This window comes from Octopus bimaculoides, chromosome 25 (assembly GCF_046866305.1).
Source record: "Octopus bimaculoides isolate indiv1 chromosome 25, ASM4686630v1, whole genome shotgun sequence".
NCBI lineage: Eukaryota > Metazoa > Mollusca > Cephalopoda > Octopoda > Octopodidae > Octopus > Octopus bimaculoides.
Genome location: NC_142952.1, coordinates 1,835,387 through 1,857,561, shown reverse-complemented (window position 1 = coordinate 1,857,561; position 22,175 = coordinate 1,835,387). Strand labels below are relative to the sequence as shown.

Here is a 22,175-nt window from a genome sequence, read left to right as displayed (position 1 = left end):
AACAAAATCTGTTTCAACATGCAAAAAGGTTAGCACTTATTTTGTGTAAGAATTTTGTTCGTAAAATGTTTAATTTAACGTAATTTATTTGCCTCGGGTTATACTGAGCTGACAATTCCAAAAGATCTTTATGTGTAAGAAAATGAAGAAAAAAAAGAAAGAAATATTAAATATTCCGTGCCTCTTCGATTTTGATTTAAAATTCAAATTTGAAATCTCGGCCTTACTTAATCTAAGACGGGATTGTCCCCCCCTACAAAATATCATTTTCATTACGTCAAGGAATAAGGGAGGCTACTCACGATCTACTTAATTTTTTTTTAATAATACGAGTAGTTTTCATCAAGGTGACTCAGTCTTGCCAAATCATTTGCCGCTTCGTTTCTGTTTTAGCTTATATATATATATACACAAGTTTTCCAAGAAAAGGGACAAGTGATGTTACATTGCAGATATGCCCAGCCCGTTACAGCACAAGGGGCAAAATATGGAAATAGAAACGGATACTGGAAAGGTGATAAAGATAACATAAAAAAAATCATGGTTTTGATTACCAGATCGGAGGTGCATTATATTCTTGATCAAAACACTTCATTTCTCGTTGCTTCTGTCCACTCCGCTGAAAATGGGTCACCCTAAGACAGACAGGCGTTCCATTCAGTGGGGAATGTCAGCCTGCCTGCCTAGCATGTAGGGTGGCATCATTGGAAAACTATGATGATGCTGATAGAATGCCCTGTGGTACTGGTTCAAACTCTTTGCATTGTGAGTTCAAATAACACCAAATGCATATGTATGGGTGTATTCCTTTTCAGTATAGCTTTAAGGCAAAATAGCTTCTCTTTTCTTTATCTCCAGAATGTTACATAGGCAGCTAAACCGAAAGAACTGCATCAGTTTCTGTATCTTGGGGAGGAGGGTCTCTCTCTCACTTACTCTTCTCTCCTTCCACCATCTTGGCTTTTTTTTCATCTTATTTCTTTTTGCCTTGCTCAATATCCTGGTTCTTTCTATCGTTTTGATCCAATTCTCAGCTTCCTCCCCAATGCATTCATCTCATACCAGTAATTTTTAGCTCCACCATACCACTGCTCCTTGCCGCTGTCCTATCTTCAATTTCTCATCTCCAGCCCAAGCAACAGCACTTCATCTGGGTGTGAGGAAATGAGAAAACCTTGAAATTCCCGACAGAGAGCGTCACCAGTTTCTTTGGGGGAAAACTGAAGAGTTGGAAGTCTTAGTCAGAAAATTGAAAATAAAACAAAAATCAAACAATATACGAGTCAAAACTTTTATTCAGAATTAGAAGATAAAGGGTCTGTTACTGGGTTCCAGTCTCAATGATAGCAAACTAAGCTCACCTCCAATGGTAGAGAGAACAGTTCCTAGTAGCCAGAAAAGGGAATGTTTGTTAAAAAAATAAAAATAAATAGAATTATAAGTTTCAGCTTGAATTACAACCAGGTTTTATTTTCACCAAAATATAATCTTTGATATTCACTCTAGCAACCTAAACATAAAGAAACTTTCATTTGAACAAGAACTAGGCATCATTTAGTGGTGGTTGCACTTTTTATCCCAAGACAAATCTCTTGCATTTACATTATGAGTTCACGACCGACCTATTGTGAACAGAGAGGAGAAACAATAGGAAGAAACCTTAGCTCTAGAATTAATCTGTTTGGAGGTGGGGAGAACTAAATAAAAAAAACCTATTTAAAAACTAATGCATCAGATGACAAGGGAGCAGTTAACTACAATCAATGACGAGGGACCAGCTATAACTGCAATCAATAGCGGGCGACAGTTGAACTCGTCCTGGAAAGAAAAAAAAGAAAGAAAAAAAATTGTACAAATAATTGAAATATTTTAGAGGAAAACAAGAAGCTAACATTAACTTAGCATTAATTAAACTACACTATGCTTAATATATTCAACTAAAACTGGGACTGAATAACTTCAATCTCTCTCTCTATTTCTAGTCAAAATCATAAGCTGCTAGAAGATGGTATTTAAATATTTTAAACAAGTTTTCAAATTGGTTTGCAATGAAATTAATTGTAAATAAATTATTCTAACTGGTTATTTATTATATTCAAGTGATGTTAATTCCCAAAAAATTTATTTCCTACTTTCTCTAAAGAAATTTCTTGGGAGCCACTAGATATGAACACAGAAGAGATAATTGTTATTTAAGAAGAAAAAACCCAGAAACAAACCTTTTTCTCAAAAATCTTTCTTCTGTGCACATAAACTACTGACAGAAAATAAGGAGAAATTAATTTTTCAATGGAGTAAATAATAATTAAAAAAAACCTCTATTTCAGAACAATTTTAGTAGAATTTGAATTTTACATTGTATAAGAGTTTGGAAGAGTTAGACAAAAATTATTAAATCTAAAAAGTGAGTACCATTCGCTAGTAAAAAAATAAAATTTCTCCGATTTAACATTAATTTAAAATTTAATACAGGTATATATAATTGAGTATGAAGATTATTAAGTTCATTACAAGAAGAATATGACACCAGTTCAGTTCCAAATAAAATGTTCTTTTAAGCATACTGTCATGTAAGCTTCCAGACATATTCAGTATTTCATATCTAATATGGTCCCATTTTAAAATGCTTTAAAAATTCCTTGCAAACACATTGAACAGTAGTTAGTAGTCAATTATATATATGTGTATATATATATATATATATATATATATATATATATATATATATATATATATATATATATATTGATAACAAAACTCCATTATTAGTTTCATATGAGTTATAAAGAATTATGAAAATAAAGACTTTTTATATATTTTTCTGGAAACACAAGTTATCTGCAATCACTTTGTAAATAACTATCAACTAATATTATTATAATAGTAAATATGTAATTGATTGATAAACATGAAAACAATTAAGGAAAAAAAAAAACCAAAAAAGTAAAATAAAGATTCCACAGAGCATTCAGTGGAAAAAAAAAACCCAACAAATAGAACAAAAATAAAAAGAACTAAAACAACATTTATATAGAAAAAGCAATAAAGGCTTTAAGAAATGTGAGAAAGTAGCAAAATTTAGCTAAACTATTTTATTCTTCAGCAAATAACAATAAACATATTTTAAATGTTTAAAAAAAAGAACTGTTGGGGGAAAATTTTGTTTCTTTTAATTCTCAATTAAAGGTTTAAATGAACAAAACATGGAAAAAATTAACAATTCAAGTTAAGTAGATCGTTTCATTCTTCTGCTGCTGCTGCTGTTGTGTTAATCAATGATTTCAAGTTGAGCTGCAGTTGGGGGGACAATTGAAATATTGATGGTACTGACTCTTAATGCAGAGGGGGAGGTAGGGAGGCCTTCAAACACCTGATGCATGAAGGGAGAACTACAGCAGTGGGGGTTGGGGTTGGGTGGGGGTGGGTGCATAAGCACTAACTCTAAATGCAACTAGGAAATAAACTGATGTCCAAGAGTTAAAGGGTTGCATCAAAAGATTCTCTGGAGACAGTAGAAAAAAAAAAAATTTTTTTGCAATTCAAGGAGTCTTTGTGAAAAATTAATTCCTTCCAGAGAAAAGGACGAGGCCCCACAATAGGAAATACTGATATCATTGTGAAGAAGAAAGGGAAAAGAGAGAGAGAGATGGGGTGAGGAAAAGAAGGAGGAGAGAGAGAGTGTGTGTGTGTGTGTGGTGAGATAAAAGGCTCCACTAGAGAAATACTGATACCATTCTAGAAACATGAGCCCTCACTAAAAAAAAGGGGCTGTTATTGATAAATTCCAGAGGCACAAAGCTACTCAACAATAGGAGAGGAAAGTTTTTGGTTTTTTTTTAAAAAAGACAGAAAAAAAAACATGAACAGAAAAACAAACAGAAAATAAAATAAACCAGGTTTTTTTTTTCTTTTTTTTGTGTTTCAATTCATTTTTCTTACAAAGTGTGATAATTTCTCTCTTGCCTGGCCTTGTAGAATTTACAACCAAAAAACACTATGGCAATAACTCCAGCACACAGAATAATACCACCAATGAAGGAAGCTGCATCAAAGTGCTGTTTGGTGGATGAGGCAGGGGAGGTGGGATGTGTGGTTGAGGTGACAGGTACTGCTGTGGATGAACCATTAGCTGCTGAGGTGTTAGCTGACGAGGATGAAGGTGAAACAGTAGTAGTTTCATGCGGAGTGGTAGGAGCTGAATTTGTTGTAGTTATAATTGTTGTAGTTTCATTTGAAGATACTTCTGTGGGTGCCACCGTTGTTGCTGGAGTCGCTGGTGTTGAGTTGTTGTCGGCTCCATTTACTCCAACTACGAAAAAGAGGAAAAAAGTCAAGCTTTAGATATCTTTTATTAGCACAAAATTAATGATAAAGATATAAAAAAGGAAAAAAAAGGTGTATTATATGACAGGTATTTATTTTATAAACATTGGATAAAGACACCCTTCAGTCATGAATGACCAGCGGATGGCACCTAGAAAGTTCCCCTCTGAAGCACAAGTCTAGGCAAGGTTGTTTATGGAAGACTTGCAGTCACCCATGCATACCAGCCTCACCTCTCCATGTCACCAATGTTGTCCAAGGCAAAGGAGCCGATACAGCTTGGCACCAGTGACATTTCATTTCTACAGCTGAATGAACTGGAACAATGTGAAATAGAGTGTCTTGCTCAAGAGCACAACAAACAGCCTGGTCTGGGAATCAAACTCACGACCTCACAATTGTAAGCTCAATGCTCTAACCACTCAGCCATGCGCCTTCATTATAAACCCCAACAGAGATGAAATAAAGTATAAATGGGCTGTGTCACATACATAGGGCAAAGCTAAAACTAAGAAATGTAAACAATGTGTATCAAATTAAGGAGCAAACACTAAATTAGGGATGTGACTAGAGCACAAGCAAATATGGTAAATTATTTCTAGTAGGATTTTCATAGGAATGTAAGAAAAAAAAAAGGGGGGGGGACATTATGACATTTGCTGCCATTTAGTTTTAGAATAGTATTATAATGAAGTATGTCAGAATGTTGATGTAATGTTTAATAAAGTAATCATTCACACAAATGCATAATTACAAAGGTATATTACTTAAATCTCAGTTTTGATTTTTCCTCTTCAAAAAGGACAAGGTCATCAGCATACAAGAGTTCCGTATGAGGGATGGACCGGGAGGACTAGAATGAACTGCACGGGGCTGAGAAATGAATCATTATGGACCCCTACTTGCATCCCAGATATGTTGCTGAACTCATTACTGATCCTCGTCAGGCTAAATGCATCGATTCTCAAACACAATCAACAGAATATTACCCAACCATCTTGTCCTTGTACTCTAATAAAATTTACTGGCAACAAAGTCTTCTAATCAGTCGCTCAACGAACAGGATGAGAATCTTTGCTAACTCTACCAAAAATGAAGCTGGAGGGTGGTGGTGGGCAGGAAACTAATATGCCAGCTGCATTTATTAGTTGCAATCTACTAAGGAAATTATTGTAGCTGTCATTCAAAGAGGTTGATCTAAGGTGGATTAAGATTTGAAAGATAAGCCTGACTTAGCAGTAGCAGAGATGTTCTTTTGGTGAGGCAAGAGGTGCAGGTAAGGTTCTGGGTGTGAAGTCACTGCATGTGTCTTCTAACCTAGACAAAGGTTGACCTTGTGAGTGGAGACGTGTGGTGAAAAGGTTTGATTCATAACCTTGTAGTTTTGGGTTCCATCCTTGAGCAGCAACAGCATCTTAGGTGTCATCGACAAAAGCTCCAGGCTGACCAATGCCTTGGTGAGCAAATTTACAAGACAAAACTGTGCAGAAGCCCGTCATACTGTTGTGTGTATGTTACTGCTTGACACTATGTAACTTAGCCATTCAGTAAATGGTGACTGATAGAAAAAGCACCCGACTTGGAAATAAGTACTGGGGCTTGATTTAATTGCCTAGAACCTTCAAAGTGGTATTCCAGCATAGCCACAGTCCAATGACCAAAACCAGAAAAGAATAAGAAAGAAAAGAGAGAGAGAGAGAGAGAGGAGAGCAAGCATTTGATTGTGCTTTCATGCAACCTCTGTAATTTGTTTTGTACGAGTTCACTTCAATAATGGCTCTCAATTAGTCATTATTAATTTCAGAAGGTCGTCTGCAACCTTTATGTCTCCGGTTCTTGCCTCCGCTATAGAAACGAAGTGAACTTGTGACTGGCTCACTGAAAACCTGCAACTAATTACATTATTGTTCACAAAATGCAATATCAAAATAAATTAACAACCATCAGATGAGCAGGACATGAAAGCCTGTGGCTCAGAGGATAGTGTGTTGCACCTACAATCATAAAATTGTAGTTTTGATACTTGGCCTGGGTGGTGCACCGTGTTCTTGAGCAAAACACTTCATTTCACATCACTTGGGTTCACTTCCACCAATAGCTGTGAGAAGTTAACCCTACAATGGACTGGCATCCTGTTCAATGTGTGTGTAATCTGTCCCTTGTACACCATGTGGAGGTGCATGGCCTAAAAGTTAGGGAGCCTGACCCCACATCTAAGAAGAGGTGTCGTGTATCAAGACCAGTAGTTTTAAAGCTCAGTGCCCCCCCCTCCGCTAAATAGTGTTTCATGATCATTCTTTGTAAAAGTGAAAAAAAACAAACAAAAACAAACACAAAAAGAACCTCTCAGCAATTATAAATAGAAGCTACTTTTGTACAGTAGCAAACAATGTGCTCTTTTCACAGTCAATCCAGCATTTGCCCTTTGTAGATATTTGTGTAGGGTTGTGCATTAACATTAAATTTTTATGGAAATTCCCTAAGTTGAGGATTTATAATGAAATTTTACTGGTCTTTAGCACATTAGTCACGTTCTTCTGTTTACTGGCAACAAAACACTATTCGTATTGCTTGCAATACAAACAAAAATGATTAAAAATTTTTTTTTTATTATTTATTGGTTTCAGTCATTGGACTACAGCCATGCTGGAGCATTACCTTTAAGTCAAACAAATCAACCTCAGGAGTTTTGGTTTTAGAAAAGTCAGGTGTTTATTTTGTCGAATCGCTAAGTTATGGGGACAGTTGACAAGCAGTGAAGAGACACACACACACACAGGTGAAGGGCTACCTGCTGTTTCAATATACCAAATCCACACACAAGGCTTTGGTTGGCCTAGGGTTATAACACAAAACACTTGCCTAATGTACCATGCAGTGGAAACTGAACCTGAAACCTTGTGATTAGCAAGCAAACTTCGGTGGTTTTAAAGCACAGCCACCATAGAAATTGAAACACCGTCTCCAAATTGTATATCAGCAACTCCTCAGGTGCAGTTATGACGTGTTATTTCATTTTGACCCACTCACCGATCAATGGTTGAATTATTGACACAAATAAGATATTTACATTAAATAACGCTGTTGACTAATTCATTCTTCACCGACAAACTTGCACTGACTCGAGTCAACTCTGGCATTTTATTTCTTAATCATAACGATGTAAAGTGGACCAACAAGATTTAACTGACAATCACGAAGCTGTGAATGTGACACAGTATATCATCTGGACTAGATAGGCTTGACCTACCTTCACCGAACAATGGCTGATGGGATGTAAGTGAAATTTCTATTCAACAAAATTAGGTGCAGGCAATGCTGTATACACAGGTAGTTTGTATAGGTGAGAAGTTTGTTTCATAATCGCAGGGTTTCACTGTGTGACACTCTGGCTAAGTGTTATCTTCTAAAGTCACAGGCCAACCAAAGCCTTCTGAGGAGTGGATCTGATACAAACTTTATGGAAGCCTATAGTGTGTTGTGTGTGTGTGTGTGTATATATATATATATATATATAAATGCTTCCTTCTCGAGCCATGCCAGATTCATAAGGGCCAGTTTCCTGGTTTCAGTGGCATATAAATTCCCTACTGGAAGGGACGCTGGTCCATCACAGGGAGAGACTCCTTTTTGCAAGCTGAGTGGACTGGAGCAGCATGAAATGAAGTATTTTGCTCAAGAACACAAAGCATCGCCTGGTCCAGGAATTGAAACCTCAATCTTACGATCACGAGTCCAATACCCTAACCAAGCCACACACGTGTGTGTGTGTGAAAATGTTAACCTGTTTTTGCTTGTCACTGGCTGAAAGAAATGGTGATGTGATTACATTCCTTGAAGGCCATATGTTCCACCTTTGTGCATTTGAAGAATAAAAAAATCCCTTACTCGAAAATCAAGGGTTGGTATTAGGAAGGGCATCATTGTCATTTTTTAATGTCCCCTTTTCCATGCTTGCATGGCTCAGATGGAATTTGTTGAGGGAGATTTTCTATGGCTAGAAACCCTTTCTGAGCAAGCTAACATTTCTTCAAAGCCAGACACGATTTTTTAAGGACAACTGGAAATAAAACATCATTTGTACGATGATGGTGCTTGTTTACAACCATCACATGCCAAGACAACACACATACATTACTTTGGGTTTCTGCAAACCAAATCCACTCACAAGGCTTTGGTTGGCCTGGGGCTATAATAGAGGACACTTACCTATGGTGCTGCACAGTGTGACCGAACTGGAGAGCACATGGTAGGGAAGCTTCTTAGCTACACCAACCACCTTAACTGTATCTATGTCATCCAGTTGGAAAATACTGCCTCAAATAAGTCTGTGTTCGACCCATGCTAGCATGGAAAACCAGATATAAAATGAACGAAGATAATGCAATTTCCTAAACACACTATAAGCCTTAACTCATATGTTGTGAATCTCTCAGTCATTACACCTTAACATTATGACAGTCAGACATCTTAACCGATACATATCTCTTACACAACAAGAAACCTAGTCAGACACAGAATAGCTAAACACATTGGCTACATTCTGTTGTGAATATGAGATATGTAGCTTGCATGACATCTAGATTTCTGAATATATAATCAACTCCTTTGTATGTACAATGTTTAGAAGAGAAATGAAACAAAAAAAAAAAAAAATACAGAAAACTCACTGGCAAAATATAATGAAGTTGAACATTTCATTAAAAAGGAATGTCATATTTACACAACAGTATTGGTCTGTCTATAAAGTCAGAGAATATGAAAAACGTCCTGGGTTAAAGAATACTTCGGCTTTGACATTATCTTTTACTCATGGCTGCACCTAAGAGATTCCCCTCCGGGGCATAAGTCTGGGCAGAAAGTCGCCTCATCGGCAAATGCACAACCTTGTTTTTCTGGAAGGCCAACAGTCGCCCATGCATACCAGCCTCCCCGCTCCATGCCACCGATGTTATCCAACGAAAAGGCAAAGGGGCCAATACAGCTTGGCACCAGTGATGCTGCAATTCATTTCAACAGCTGAGTGAAGTGGAGCAACGTGAAATAAAGTGTCTTGCTCAAGAACACAACACGCAGTCCAGTCTGGGAATCGAACTCACTACCTCATGATTGTAATCTCGACGCTCTAACCACTGAGCCATATGCCTTCACTCTATTTAGAGTAAGGAGAAATGTGGTTGCAAAGCAAGCATTCTTAATGTTTCCACAGACAAAACAAAAATTCAATACATGTAACAAGTGAGGCTGAAGTGTGACATGGTTCTCTGGATCATAATCATCATCATCATCATCATCATTTTAATGTCAAACTTTTCCGTGCTTGTATGGGTTGGAGAGTAATTAACTCGTAATTATTCAAACCCATCTTGCTGAAACATTAGATCTTCAGAACAGTTTATCGTTGGAAGAAGAAGAAAAACAAAAACACTGTCACTAAGAAGAAGAATGAACATCAGAGTTAATTAGTTCAAATTTCCGTTTCAAAGTTGGACAGAATTAAATAGGCTATGGTCATATTTTTGCATATCATCATTATTTTTCATAATGCACAAAATTCCTGCATTCGTTGTTGTTGTGGAGAAAAGTCAAGATAAGATTTCAGGTGACTGGACTCGCATGGAAGTTGATAAATGATTTAGACAATCACACCACAATGGAAAAATGTGTTAAAACAAGGACGAGTCATAATGACCACTTAGCAAATGGCTCTTGGAATAAACCACCTCAAATATTAAGGAATACTTTGTCATTATTATAGATGTCCAGTTCTACAACATCAAAACCAAAGGATATTAGTTTCACTGATTACACACATACACATAGGTATGGCTATGTGATTAGGGAGTTTGTTTCCTAACTGCCGGTTTTGGGGTTCAGTCTCACTACATGGCACTTGAGGCAAGTGTCTTCTATAGCCCTGGACTAACCATAGCTTTGGGAGTGGATATGGTAGATCTTTGCGTTACGGTAGAGTCCTGCCGTCCCCCGATTCCTGCTCTAATCTGCTCAGCACCTCCTCCTGTGCCTGATCTGTCCTCTCTGTTAGTAATGCCAGGACATCAGCATAGTCTAGGTCAGTTAATGTTATGGCTTGATGCTGTCTACTGCTTGGCCTATGCAGTTTGAATCCCAATTCTTTTTCCTTGCCCTCGTACGTTCAGAACGATGGTGAAGAGATAACGTGCTAGTGTGTAAATAAATGTTGCTGATACGCAATATCCCATGAAATTGTTTAGCCATTAGGAAGTATTACCTTGTTTGGAAACAGGTGAGACTTGTTGACAGGAAGAGTATCCAATCGTAGAATATCAGTCTCAATAGACTTCATCCAATTCATACAGAGTACAAGGGCAGAGATGCTGCTCTAGAAAGAAGCAACTACATCATCGAGTGAGTGTACCAAGTTATGAAAGTGACAGAGTTATAGAACAGCTAATTAAGAAGAGAATTGGTTTAGATGAAATGCAAGATTTGTGCTAGGTTGGGAAAGTTGTCAGCCACTATACCGATTCATTCACCTGGAGAAGGAATTTGATACAGTACTGCTCTATGTATGATAGTTGCAAAGAAAGAGTGGAGGTGAATGGCTTGCAAATGCTATGTACAAGGGTAGTGTTAGCAATGTGAGGAATTTAGCAGGTAGTTGGACACAAAAAGAGCTGAAAACCGACAGTTCTGTGGCTGGGAAAGCCTGCATGTTGACAACATAGTTCTCATTCAAGAATTAATCCAAGAATCAGAGGTAAAGTTCTGAATGTGCAAATAGAGTCCAGAATCGAGAGGTTTAAAAGGCCAACTTAAAAAAGTTTACAAGTCTTAGTTAACAAAAATGGAAAACAGAGGAGGTAGACTTCCAACCTATATTCTCTATGAAGAAAGTTAGCCGAGTAAAAATTCTATACTGTGTATCAAATATAAACTATGCATGCACAAAAGGTGCAGTGAGATCTCAAGTAGGTTGATGGATTAAGTAAAAAGACAACAGATTATGCAAAAGTACAATATTTGTAATTCTATAAGAGCATGTCACTTTAAGATTGACAAAAGAAAAAAAAACCCAACTTAATAGAAAATATAACAAAAACTGCTTACAAGTGTTTTCTTAGTCTTTGTTTGCAGCAAATCTTAACTTCTTTTTTTTCCATTTCACAAGAGGATTAATGGACTCATTGTTTGGTATACATAGGCACACATCAACCTTCACTTGGCACCTACTACATTTGGGTAAAGTTTCTCAGGTTCTTAACTTTATATAGTCAAAAATTATAGTTTTCAAGTTAGTGCCTAGAGAGAGAGTAAGGTCTTTGTAGCTGAATCTATGAGTCTAACAGTCGACACATCAACGGTGAGTGACATTGGACACTAGGTCTTGCAAAAGTATAATTGACCTCATTTAAAGAAGAGTGGGCAAAATCCAGAGAGTTATTCTTTTGAGAACAAAGACCTTCTCTTTAACCCTTTTGTTTTCAAATTTGTTGGAATGCTCAGCTTTTGTTATTGTTAAGCTTTGAGTTCAGAACATAAATTAACACAAAATGTTGATGGATGGTTTTTAAAATTTAGATCACTTTAACCTTTTTGCTACTATATCTCTGTCATTGTGTCATTTAAATTTGAAACTAATAAAGAATTTAGTGAAATGACTCATTATTAAGACTGGTGTTTGGAACATGAATTTACATGAAATTGTGATAGATGGTGTTGAGATCACTTTAAAATGGGAAGCTTGTATCATAGAGAACCAGGAGCAGTCTAAGACAGGTTGGCATCAATAATGGTGAAAAAAGGGTGGAAAAATTTGGAGAGCTATTACTTCTATGGACAACAAGGGGCTTCTCTTTTGATTGTAGAATATTTGTGTGTGAAGTACGATAGCACGAAAAGGGCATTGAATGGAGGAGTATGTGAAAAAGCTGGAGAGAAATAAGGCAAAACTGTTCCATTGGATGTGTAATATGAGTGTAGATGAACAATGCAGTACAGGGGATCTGAGATGAAATGGAAGAAAAAGGGAGGGCGGGGAAAGAAGCATTAGAAGAATCGGATGTAGAAGAGAAAGATTAATACAAAAGATGAGAGTTGGGTGAAACGTGCCAAGCAATCTAATTAAAAGGAGTCTGTGGAAGAAGATGACCAAGGAAGACATGGAGTGGGTAGAGAGCAATAAAGGCCAATCTCAGGATGCTGAGTCTCATGAAGGGGATAACATAACTGCTACATGTGGTGAGATGCTGTGCTGAAACACTCATTTTTCCATGAGGTTTCTTTCTCTCTCTCTCTCTCTCTCTCGCACACACACACACGGTTTCAGTACCTTATCCCTTTACTTGTTTCAATCCTTGGATTGCTGCCATGCTGAAGCACCACTTTGAAGAGTTTTAGTCAAGCAAATCAATCCTGTCATTTTTTTTTTTTTTTTGTAAGTCTGGTAATTTTGCCAAACTTAGTTATGGGGACAGAAACAAACCAACAGTGGTTGAGGTAAGATGGACACACACACACACACTTTCCTTCTACCAAATTCACTCACAAGGCATTGGTCAGACCGAGACTAAGTGTAGAAGACACTTGCCCCAGGTGCTGCACAGTAGGACTGAACCCCATACCACATGGCTGCAAAGTGAGCTTCTTAACTACACGACCATGCCTGTGCCTATAGAAGTTAATGAAACTAAATCTTTTGCTAATATTAAGGAGGATTATGCATTTTGTGATGCCCTGTAGCCAGAAACAAGCTAAAAAAGGCTAAGTGCAATGTAATATGCACTTTACTATTCGACATTTGAGGACAAAAACATCTCTAAAGAGTATTTTTAGTTGAAACACTTAACCATATTAAAAGTGGCTTCCTGTATCTGTGTTCTCAAACTAAGATGTGTTACGTAGCAAAGAGAACAAGCATTTCCCAATCCGCATGTTGCAAAATTGCCCAAAATCAGAAAACAATTAGATTACAATTAGACGATCCCACCCACTTTTTTTTTTGCTCCGAGTGTGGTCTAAATGACACCTATTCTATGTAAAAAAAAGATATTTGTAGTGTTTTTTTATTATGTATGCACTACCCCTCCTCCTCCTCTATGACCCACAATAATCTTCCTTACCACACAGACCACGCTGCACCTATATATATATATATATATATATATATATATATATATATATATATATGTGTGTATATGTATAGGCGCAGCGTGGGTTGTGTGGTAGGCTACCGACAAGTGCTAAAGTTGCCTTCATTTAATTATTCTGTAACTTGTATTCCAGTCTCTTTATTGTTATTGATTAAACATAGAATTAAGCTTGTTTTCCATTCAATCGTGTATTAATTAGATTTCATAACGAGCGTCTTGGTAGGAGACACAACACTAACCTAACGCCGGGTCATAAAAACCATCGGTACCGGAATACACACACAACAGGCATTCCTCAACTTAAGCCGGTCATTCGTTCTAAGACGCGATACGGAATTCGAAAAACGATGTAACATGAAAAAAAAAAAAGAAAAAGAAAAATTTTAACTATTAGTATATTCGTGTTTTAAAAGATAGTTCGTACCTATTTTCATTTTGATTCAGAATTAATTTGTGTTTTTGAATATCTTCGCCGAGACCTACGCAAAATCGGATGAAACAGACTGAAGTTGATTTCTTAAAAAAAAAATAAATAAATAAAAACGACTTAATTTGAAACGACATGAGTTGGGATATGCCAGTATTTGAAAATTACTGTTATATCTATATATGTGTGCCCACAATAGTATTTATGATGCACGGCACATTTCTCTTGTATTTGGAAGCTTTACAAATTCCACTGAACCAAATATGACATTCACAAACCGAACTCGAGATTAACAATCGTCCTAACACAGGTCGGGTGTGGCAATATACTTGTCACTCAGGTGGATGTAATTGTTACAATATGTATATATTTAGACACACGCAAACGTTCTGAACTTCCCATTTGTATTAGGTTAATATAAGAAAACGAAGAAAAGGGTCACCAAGCAATGTTGAACATATAAACCAAATGACGCAATGACGGACATATTTATAAGACCGCTTATAAAACGGCGGGACAAAACAACTATTATATATATATATAAGCTATTTCCGGAAAATTTCAGTACCAAAAAATATGCGTTTAACAAGTACCGGTGATCAGAGCCATTATTCATTTCGTTTTTCAAATTTCCCCACCTCTCACATAAATTTTCATTGGGAGAAGACACACTTCTGTAGTTATGTCATATATATATGTACAGGGTGTCCACAAAGTCTGGGTACATGGGGATTAACACATACTTTAAGAAATTATTATTTCTTATATTTAATTGTTTATGTTATGATTTTATTTACTCCATGTAGCCTGACTTTGTGGACACAGTGTATAAGACGCAGGCGTGGCTGTCTGGTAAGATGTTTGCTTCCGCACTGCATGGCAACTTGGAAGTGTCTTCTGCTATAGGTCCAGACCTAGCAAAGCATTGTGAGGGGAATTGGCAGACGGAAACTGAAAGAAACTAGTCTTGTGTGTATCTTAGAACCAACCCCACCACCGCTTGACAACCGTCGTTAGAGCCCGAAACTGGGGAAGGATTTATTCGGTTAAACCGTACAAATCGTAGCCACGGTCCAATGACTGGAACAAGACAAAGCCCACGCGCGCGCAATGACTGGCAATCTTTGTTTAGCGTCCTAAATTACTATATTTTTATTAAAAAATATTTTCTTGCGTGAGAGAAAACAAATGAAATGAGCCGTACTCAAATGCACCAAACTCAGAATTTCACGATGAAAAGCAATTTCATTGTCTAATTACGTACATTTTATTACGTGGCGGTTTTTGTTTTAATTGCTACTTAAATTTTCTTCTCAAAAGCCTGAAACACTTGAGTCACTGTTGTTTGTCTCTATTCAAACTGACAGAAACAAAAACGGTTTGCAATGTCTCGTTAATTCTTTGATAAGATAAAATAGATAAAAAAACAATGACTACTTGTGGTGGGAGCAAGCAAATTTCCAGGGTCTACAAAGTTATCTCGGTGATTCTTATATCCGTCTGTTTGACATTGGTCTGCGGCCATCACCATAGACGGTTCAGTCGAGTGTTCGAAGTTTGAAAGTGTTTGGTTACAAAAAATTAATTTCTCGATCTGCCGTTGAAAGGGAAAAGATCCCTTATTTTATATATCTGGTACTTATTCTACGAGCCTCTAGTGCCTGAGCTGCTAACTTACGGGGGTGTAAACAAACCAACACCTGTTGTCAAGCGGTGCTGGGACACACACACTCATTCTTTCAATTTCCGTCTACCAAATCCACGGAGCTTTAGTAAACGACACCTGTCCCAGGTGCCGCAGAGTGTGATTGAGCCCAAGACCACATAGTTGGGAAGCAAGCTGCTTACCTACAGAGCTACTCCCGCAACATTTACAAAATAGAAAAGGTGTTTTTCAGATTATAAAAAAATAAATACCCTCCACCCCAACCGGGAAAGTGAAAACGGAAATGTATTCAGGGCACTAAACTTAACTGCATACGATTCTTAGGTGACCATAGCAAGTCTGTAAAATGAAAGTGAACCAAGTTTGCTTCCCAGCCACATGGTTTCGTGTATAATACCACATGGTTCAATACCTTGCATAGGTGCCTATTACTATAGCCCTGGGCCGAACAAAGTCTTGCGAATGGATGGATATAGTAGACGGAAACTAAAAGAAGCCAGTCGTATTTTCTTTTAAACAGCCTTAAGGCTGTAGCCATGCTGGATATTTGTTGAAAATTTCGTTAAAAATATGTGTATGTGTAAGCGGTCACCAATTTTTTTCCAACTTTAAATTCCGATATAATTGTAATCTGCATCATCTGAAAATTACTTGTAGAAAATTTCATCAAGAAATATCCATTTTTTCTCCTCGAGGGTGAGGAGGAAACTTAATCAGGAGGGGGGGGGGGGCGCACTTGTGCAGGTTTTCTGGCTCACCAATACCAAAGATACTTTAGTAGTGTGAAAGACATTTAAGAAAAAACAAAAATATAATAATCCACGACTAAAGTTTCTTTTCGCCTTTCAAGATTAAGTAAATTGAAAAACAAACAAGCAAAAAGTCAAGGATCCTCAAGATATGATCGTTAAATAACCACACGTCCAAATTGAAACACACACACTGCACTGTTGTGACGTAAGCGGCACGAGTAAACAAGCGTGTCGTTGTTAACCACACCGACAGTCGTTATATTGTTGTGATGGGTGTTAAGAACCTGTTGAGGACAAGTAACCCATAATGTACTCCCTAAAATACTACACACAACCAGGCCGTCACCAACGAAGCCATCATTAATATATATATATTATTCCACTCCACTACGCAGGGGCAGGCGTGAGAAGTTTTATTCCCAACTATCATGGTTTCGGGTTCGGTTCCACTGCGTGGAACTTTGGGGCAAGTGTCTTCTGCTACATAAGCCTCGGCCGACCAAAGTCTTGTGAGAGGATTTGGTGGACGGAAACTGAAAGAAGCCCGTTGAGTGTGTGTATGCGTGTTTGCACCCCCATCCCGTCAAAACCCGCTCGACAACTGGTGTCGGTGCGTTCACGTAACTTAGCGGTTCGGCAAAAAGGGACGGACAGAAAAAGTACTAGGTAAAGAAAATAAAAAATAAAAGTGTTAAGTTGATTTGTTGGATTAAAACCTCGAAAGCAATGCCCTTATATTGCACAGGTGCAATAACAAGGAAAAGATAAAATATACACCATCCGTCCGTCCACACAGGTAACCCTGATCATTCCACTTGCCCACGCGACACCGTTGTGACGTCACAAAAGATTGCAGTGATGTGACGATTATTATGCAGGTAGCTGTTTGTGCCGACTCAGCTCGGCCAAGCAGGGAACTTCACGTGGTCGCGTAACATTTTAGAAATAGCAGCCAAATCTCTCTCTCGAACCAAACCCGAACTCGATTAAGGACGCGGCACTACTTAACTACAGAGGTCCCGATGCATCGACGTAACGAAGATTTTACAGAGCACACTGGTTAGGGTTCGGGTTACGTAGATGCGTCGGGACCTCTGTATTTAAGTAGTACCAAGGACGCTCCTTCCTAACCACTCCACAAAGCCTTGTTTTCACCGATGCTTTTTATCCGAAGTAACTTTTACTCGTTTCAGCCGTTAGACTGCGGTTATGTTGGGGCACCGCCACGAAGGGGCATTTTTTTTTTTTTTTTTTTTTGAAAAGAACTACAGAGAATATATTTGGAAATCGTGGTTGTGTGGTAAGAAGTTCGCTTTCCAACAACATGGGTTCTGGAATCGGTCTCCCTGCGTGGCACCTTGATGACTAAAAAGCCTTGTGAGTGAATGTGGAAGATAGAAATTGAAAGAAGTCCGATATGTGGTGGCCTCCCCACCGCTTCACAACCGGTGTTGGTTTGTTTACGTCTTCGTAACTTAGCTGTTCGACGAAAAAAAGGAACCGATAGAAAAAAAATACCAGGTTTTTAAAAATAAGTCCTGGTCGTTATTCGTTTGACTACAACCCTTCAAGGCGGTGCCCCAGCATGGCCGCAATCCAATGACCGAGGCTACATGTGGTCATGAAATGAGGTAAAAAAATCAGGTAAAACCGCCGAGGGATGGTAAAAACTGGTGATTGCAGCATCACGAAGGGATGTCTGCTAGAAAGAATAGGTTCTTTGGAAACGGTAAACGAGGAAGAATTTAGTGTAAGATGGATTGAAAAATTCATCCACTCTCTCTTTCGTTTTATTTTGAAATGCGGAGTAATAAATAACGAAGAAGCGCCATCTTAACTAAGGAAGGACACGTTGAACAACGTCGTCTTCGCTGTAGTAAAAGACGGGAGAGTCACGCCTGGAACGCATTTGATTACAGGTCTGCTGGATCAAAGCTGACTTGGTGGGGCTGAACAATTGCCTATGTCGATGTTTAAAATGTCAGTCAAAGCACAACCTTGACGATTTAGATAGCCTTGTGGGGGGAAAAAACGACTGGACAGTCGTGGCTGGAATGCCTTTGATCTGCTCAATATCACTGCTGACCTGCAGCTAATCAATAACATATTGCGTCACTTGAAAGAAATAAAATTTCGATAATGGCGCTTTATCTAAATCTCACTGAAAAACAAAAATACTACACAAAACACACACTTGGTTAGGATAGACACGAGCGCGCGGGCGCGCATACACACCCGGTTAAAACACAGTAAATACACATGCACTCAAACACACAAGCGCACACATACACGACGAATATATACGTACACTCACACAAGCGCACACACGACGAATATATACGTACACTCATACAGCGAATACACACATACACGACGAATATATATATATACGAACACTCATACAGCGAATACACACATATGCACAGACATCAAATATACACATACAGCTAATACACAAGCACACACACATACACACCTGGCTAATGTGTGTAGAATATTCCAGTAGAAAAGTGTCGAAGTAAATTCAACAAATACGTTTCTAGAATAAGTTTAAAAACCTTGGAAGACGGTGTGTCTGTTATATGTAAAGACATCTTTTAAATACGCATAAAATAAATGGTTTCTGAGAAAATATGGGGAACAGAAAACCCATCAAAATAAACAGGTTGTGGTAATTGTTCATGCCTTTTCTCATAAAAGAGGGGAGAATGGTAAAGTTATCAAAAGCAAAAATGATTCATTTAAAACACTAAGCCATTTAATTTTGTGTTATGAAGACACCACAAAAGCTGTAACTTGTTGGAAGAGGCAACAGGGAAAAGAAAAAATAAAGAGGGAAAAAGCTGTAAGAAACACAGGAATAAAAACTTTGGATTTGTGATGATGGTTTTAAAGGGATTTGGGATTAAGTGACGTTCATCACTTTCCTAATAGAAATAATGATTAACAACCAGAAAGCTGTTTCCCCGCTTTTTTTGTTTAACGAAAGGCAAAAACACTCCCTCGCCCAACATTTTGTAACGAAGACGGGAAATAAAGGTGAGGAGGGGACAAAAAATGATTTATTACTTCAGTACGAATAAGGATTGTATTATATTATAGCTTTAATGATTTAAGCTACAAGGCCAAAAGGTTTGAGGGGTGGGGCTTAGGCATTACCATCAACCACTTCCAAGTTTGACCCCGAAAGGATGAAAGCAGTTGACTTCGGTCAGATTTGAACTCAGGAGATAATCATAACAATAACTGCTTCTTAATATTTAGGAATAAGGCCCTGACATTTTAGAAAGAAAGAACAAACAGGCGATTAAATCGACCCCAGTACTTAACTGGTACTTTATTCTCTCGACCTCCTTGAGGGATGAAAGATGAAGTTGATCTCAGCAGGATTTGAACTCAAAAAAGGTAGCCAAGCCATCTCAAATCCTGCAGATATTTTCTTTTTATTATCATAATAATGCTTTTTAATGTTAACATTTCCAAGATAATCCAGATTCTTTCGACAGAAAACTCCATATACATATAGTTCGTAGGGAAGGGGCCAAAAAAAAAAAAATCCACAACGTGATATTATTACATACAAGCCATGCTTTCTGTTCCCCCGCACACCAAGGAAGGACCTCAGTCGTCAATGACGATGAGGATCATTAATTATTATTAATTAATTTTATTATTTTAATTAGAAACAGGTAATAAAAAACAATAACTCGTAAAACAGAAAGATATAATATAATATAATATAATATATATATATATACATACCGATAAACGACGTGGCTAAAAGCAAAACGAAAATAATCCCAACATATCTCCCAGTAACAATCGTCGTATACAAGTTCCTGGTGGTGGATGTCATTTTCAACATGTTTCTTCTAGTTTTATTTATAAAATAGTCTTTTTTAATGTTTAGTGTTTCCCCTTTTGAATGAAATAATAACAGCAACAGACGTCTGATGTATTGTTTAAAGCCTTAAAACAGATCTAATAAACAGTGGTGTCTACGTCTGTACAAGAGAGAAGGCAGAGCGAGGTAGGATCTTTTTCTACGACGTCTACAGAAATATATGGATGTGTGTGTGTGTGGATATTTATAAATGAAAATGTTAAGATTTTTTCCTTCCAGGAAGGAAAGAATAGCGTCAGCGTGCCTTCCTTGTTGCTTAACAATGTATTACTGTTTGCCACCAGTTCAACTAAGCCTTATATATATATATATTCATAGAGATATTAACAGAGAATGATATCTCGTCTGGCGAGTCACTTCTATCATGGTATTATATATATATATATGTGTGTATATATGTATAGGAAGTTCTGCGACGTTTTCTTCCAGTCAATATCACGGAAGGATATTAGTGTATATGTATATATATAGAAATAAATATATATATATATACACACAAATATAAATATATTTACAAGGCAGGAAGGTGAAATGAAGTGATATTAAATAGTGCAGGACAGCAGGCAGCCTCACCGTTGCTGTAGAGTTCTACTTCCGGTTTCTCTTAGCTACGGATAACAGCACGCTCTCGTGCTTTACCTTTTCTTTCCCTCTCTCTCTCTCACTCTCTCTTTCTCTGCTCCCTCTCTGTCTCTATCCACCTTACCCTCTAAATCTCTATCTACCGTCGAGATAATCCAACTGCGTGTCTCTCTTGTCTCTTATTTCCTTATCTCGTCACCCCGCTGTTTCCCCTATCTCTATTGCCCAATGTGTATGTGTGTGTGTATACAGTGTGTAGGTGAAAATAAGCGTGGTATATATATATATATATATATATATATATATATATATATATATATATATTCCGTAGTAAACACATAAAATGTGCAACAAGGTGGAAAAAAAGAGTACTCAAATACCAGAGGTAGAGTAATATGCTTTATTTAAAAGCACCAGAAATATAACAAAAGACTGTTACTCGGAGTTTCACGTTCCCGTTCATCGGACAAGGCTCAAATGGTTGACTCCAACCTCTTTATGCAGGGCTAGCGCTTTGGCATCGAAAGTTAGCGAGAAAAAAACAACCTATCGAGCTGTTGTGCAGGTAGAAAGGCAGATAAAGACGAGCAGGTTTAAATCACACACACACACATACTAGGTTAATTTTATTTACTTCGGCTCCAATAAAGGTATATAATTTACCTGCACTTATATGCATAAAGCTAAGATAGTTGCTCCTTTACAAAGACAGGCAACTCGTGTTAACATTTGAATCTCTGGAGTGTACACTGTCACAGGGTAGCGACCATTTTCAGGGGCACGCTGCATACAAACTGGCTACCCAGACTCATGGCGCTCACACACACACATGCAATGAACACGGCCCGATTAGTGGAGGCTCCGTTGTTGCAATAGGACGAATAAGCTGGCTATTTGTAGACGATTTAGGACCTCATTGCTGATGACTGTCTGTTCACTTGATGTTCAGAGTTTGTTACAGGCTGGATAGTTGGAAGGCACTGAGACATCACTGTCTGGAGTAAATGCTCCAGGTCTTACACCCATAGACTCACTGGCGTTACTAGTGTGTGCCCCCCAGGGCGGCCCTTCTGTTTGTTACCCCTGGACCCCACATTTATCCCTCCCCTTGTCCTACAATCCTTAAGTTCACATCCTCCATTTTCATTGAGATTATCAAACAAGTTGTACGTTACCGAAACGTTTGATTAATGTTTGTGTCTCTTATTTTTTTCAAGGCCTCGAATGGTGCAATGTTCTCTGATAATAACCTCTTCATCCCCTCATTGATAGTGACCCAGAATAGAACAGTTATTGGCAAACAGTTAACATCTGTTGCATACGACTTTGACTCACATATTGAGAGGTGGCTACATTGTGAAATTTGTCTAGTCATAGGACATTTGTC

At 37.8% G+C, this 22,175-nt stretch overlaps 1 protein-coding gene across 3 annotated transcripts; it reads right to left on the bottom strand.

The window, feature by feature from the left end:
• Nucleotides 1–1,277: 1,277 nt before the first annotated feature.
• Nucleotides 1,278–20,982, bottom strand: LOC106875901 (uncharacterized). 3 transcript variants are annotated; one of them, XR_016238370.1, is made up of 3 exons: nucleotides 20,065–20,917; nucleotides 2,220–4,309; nucleotides 1,278–1,818 (listed from the first exon to the last, which is right to left on the bottom strand). XR_016238370.1 is itself a non-coding variant. In XM_014924217.3 (3 exons), the coding sequence occupies exons 1-3, from the start codon at nucleotides 20,165–20,167 to the stop codon at nucleotides 1,791–1,793; spliced, it is 477 nt and encodes a 158-aa protein (XP_014779703.1). In that variant the 5' UTR covers nucleotides 20,168–20,982; the 3' UTR covers nucleotides 1,278–1,790. The 3 variants fall into 3 exon arrangements, 2 of the variants coding, with proteins under 2 accessions (XP_014779703.1, XP_014779702.1); XM_014924217.3 differs by having other exon boundaries at nucleotides 3,964–4,309; nucleotides 20,065–20,982; XM_014924216.3 differs by having other exon boundaries at nucleotides 3,940–4,309; nucleotides 20,065–20,817.
• Between the last annotated feature and the right edge of the window lie 1,193 nt (nucleotides 20,983–22,175).

Excerpts from the sequence above, each read along its gene's own strand:
- LOC106875901 (XM_014924216.3), bottom strand. The coding sequence starts at position 20,167 with ATGTTGAAAATGACATCCACCACCAGGAACTTGTATACGACGATTGTT. Across the intron at positions 4,310-20,064 it reads TTTAGCCACGTCGTTTATCG|TTGGAGTAAATGGAGCCGAC; the intron begins GTATGTATATAT and ends TCTTTTTCGTAG. Across the intron at positions 1,819-3,939 it reads GAGAGAAATTATCACACTTT|GACGAGTTCAACTGTCGCCC; the intron begins GTAAGAAAAATG and ends TTTTCTTTCCAG.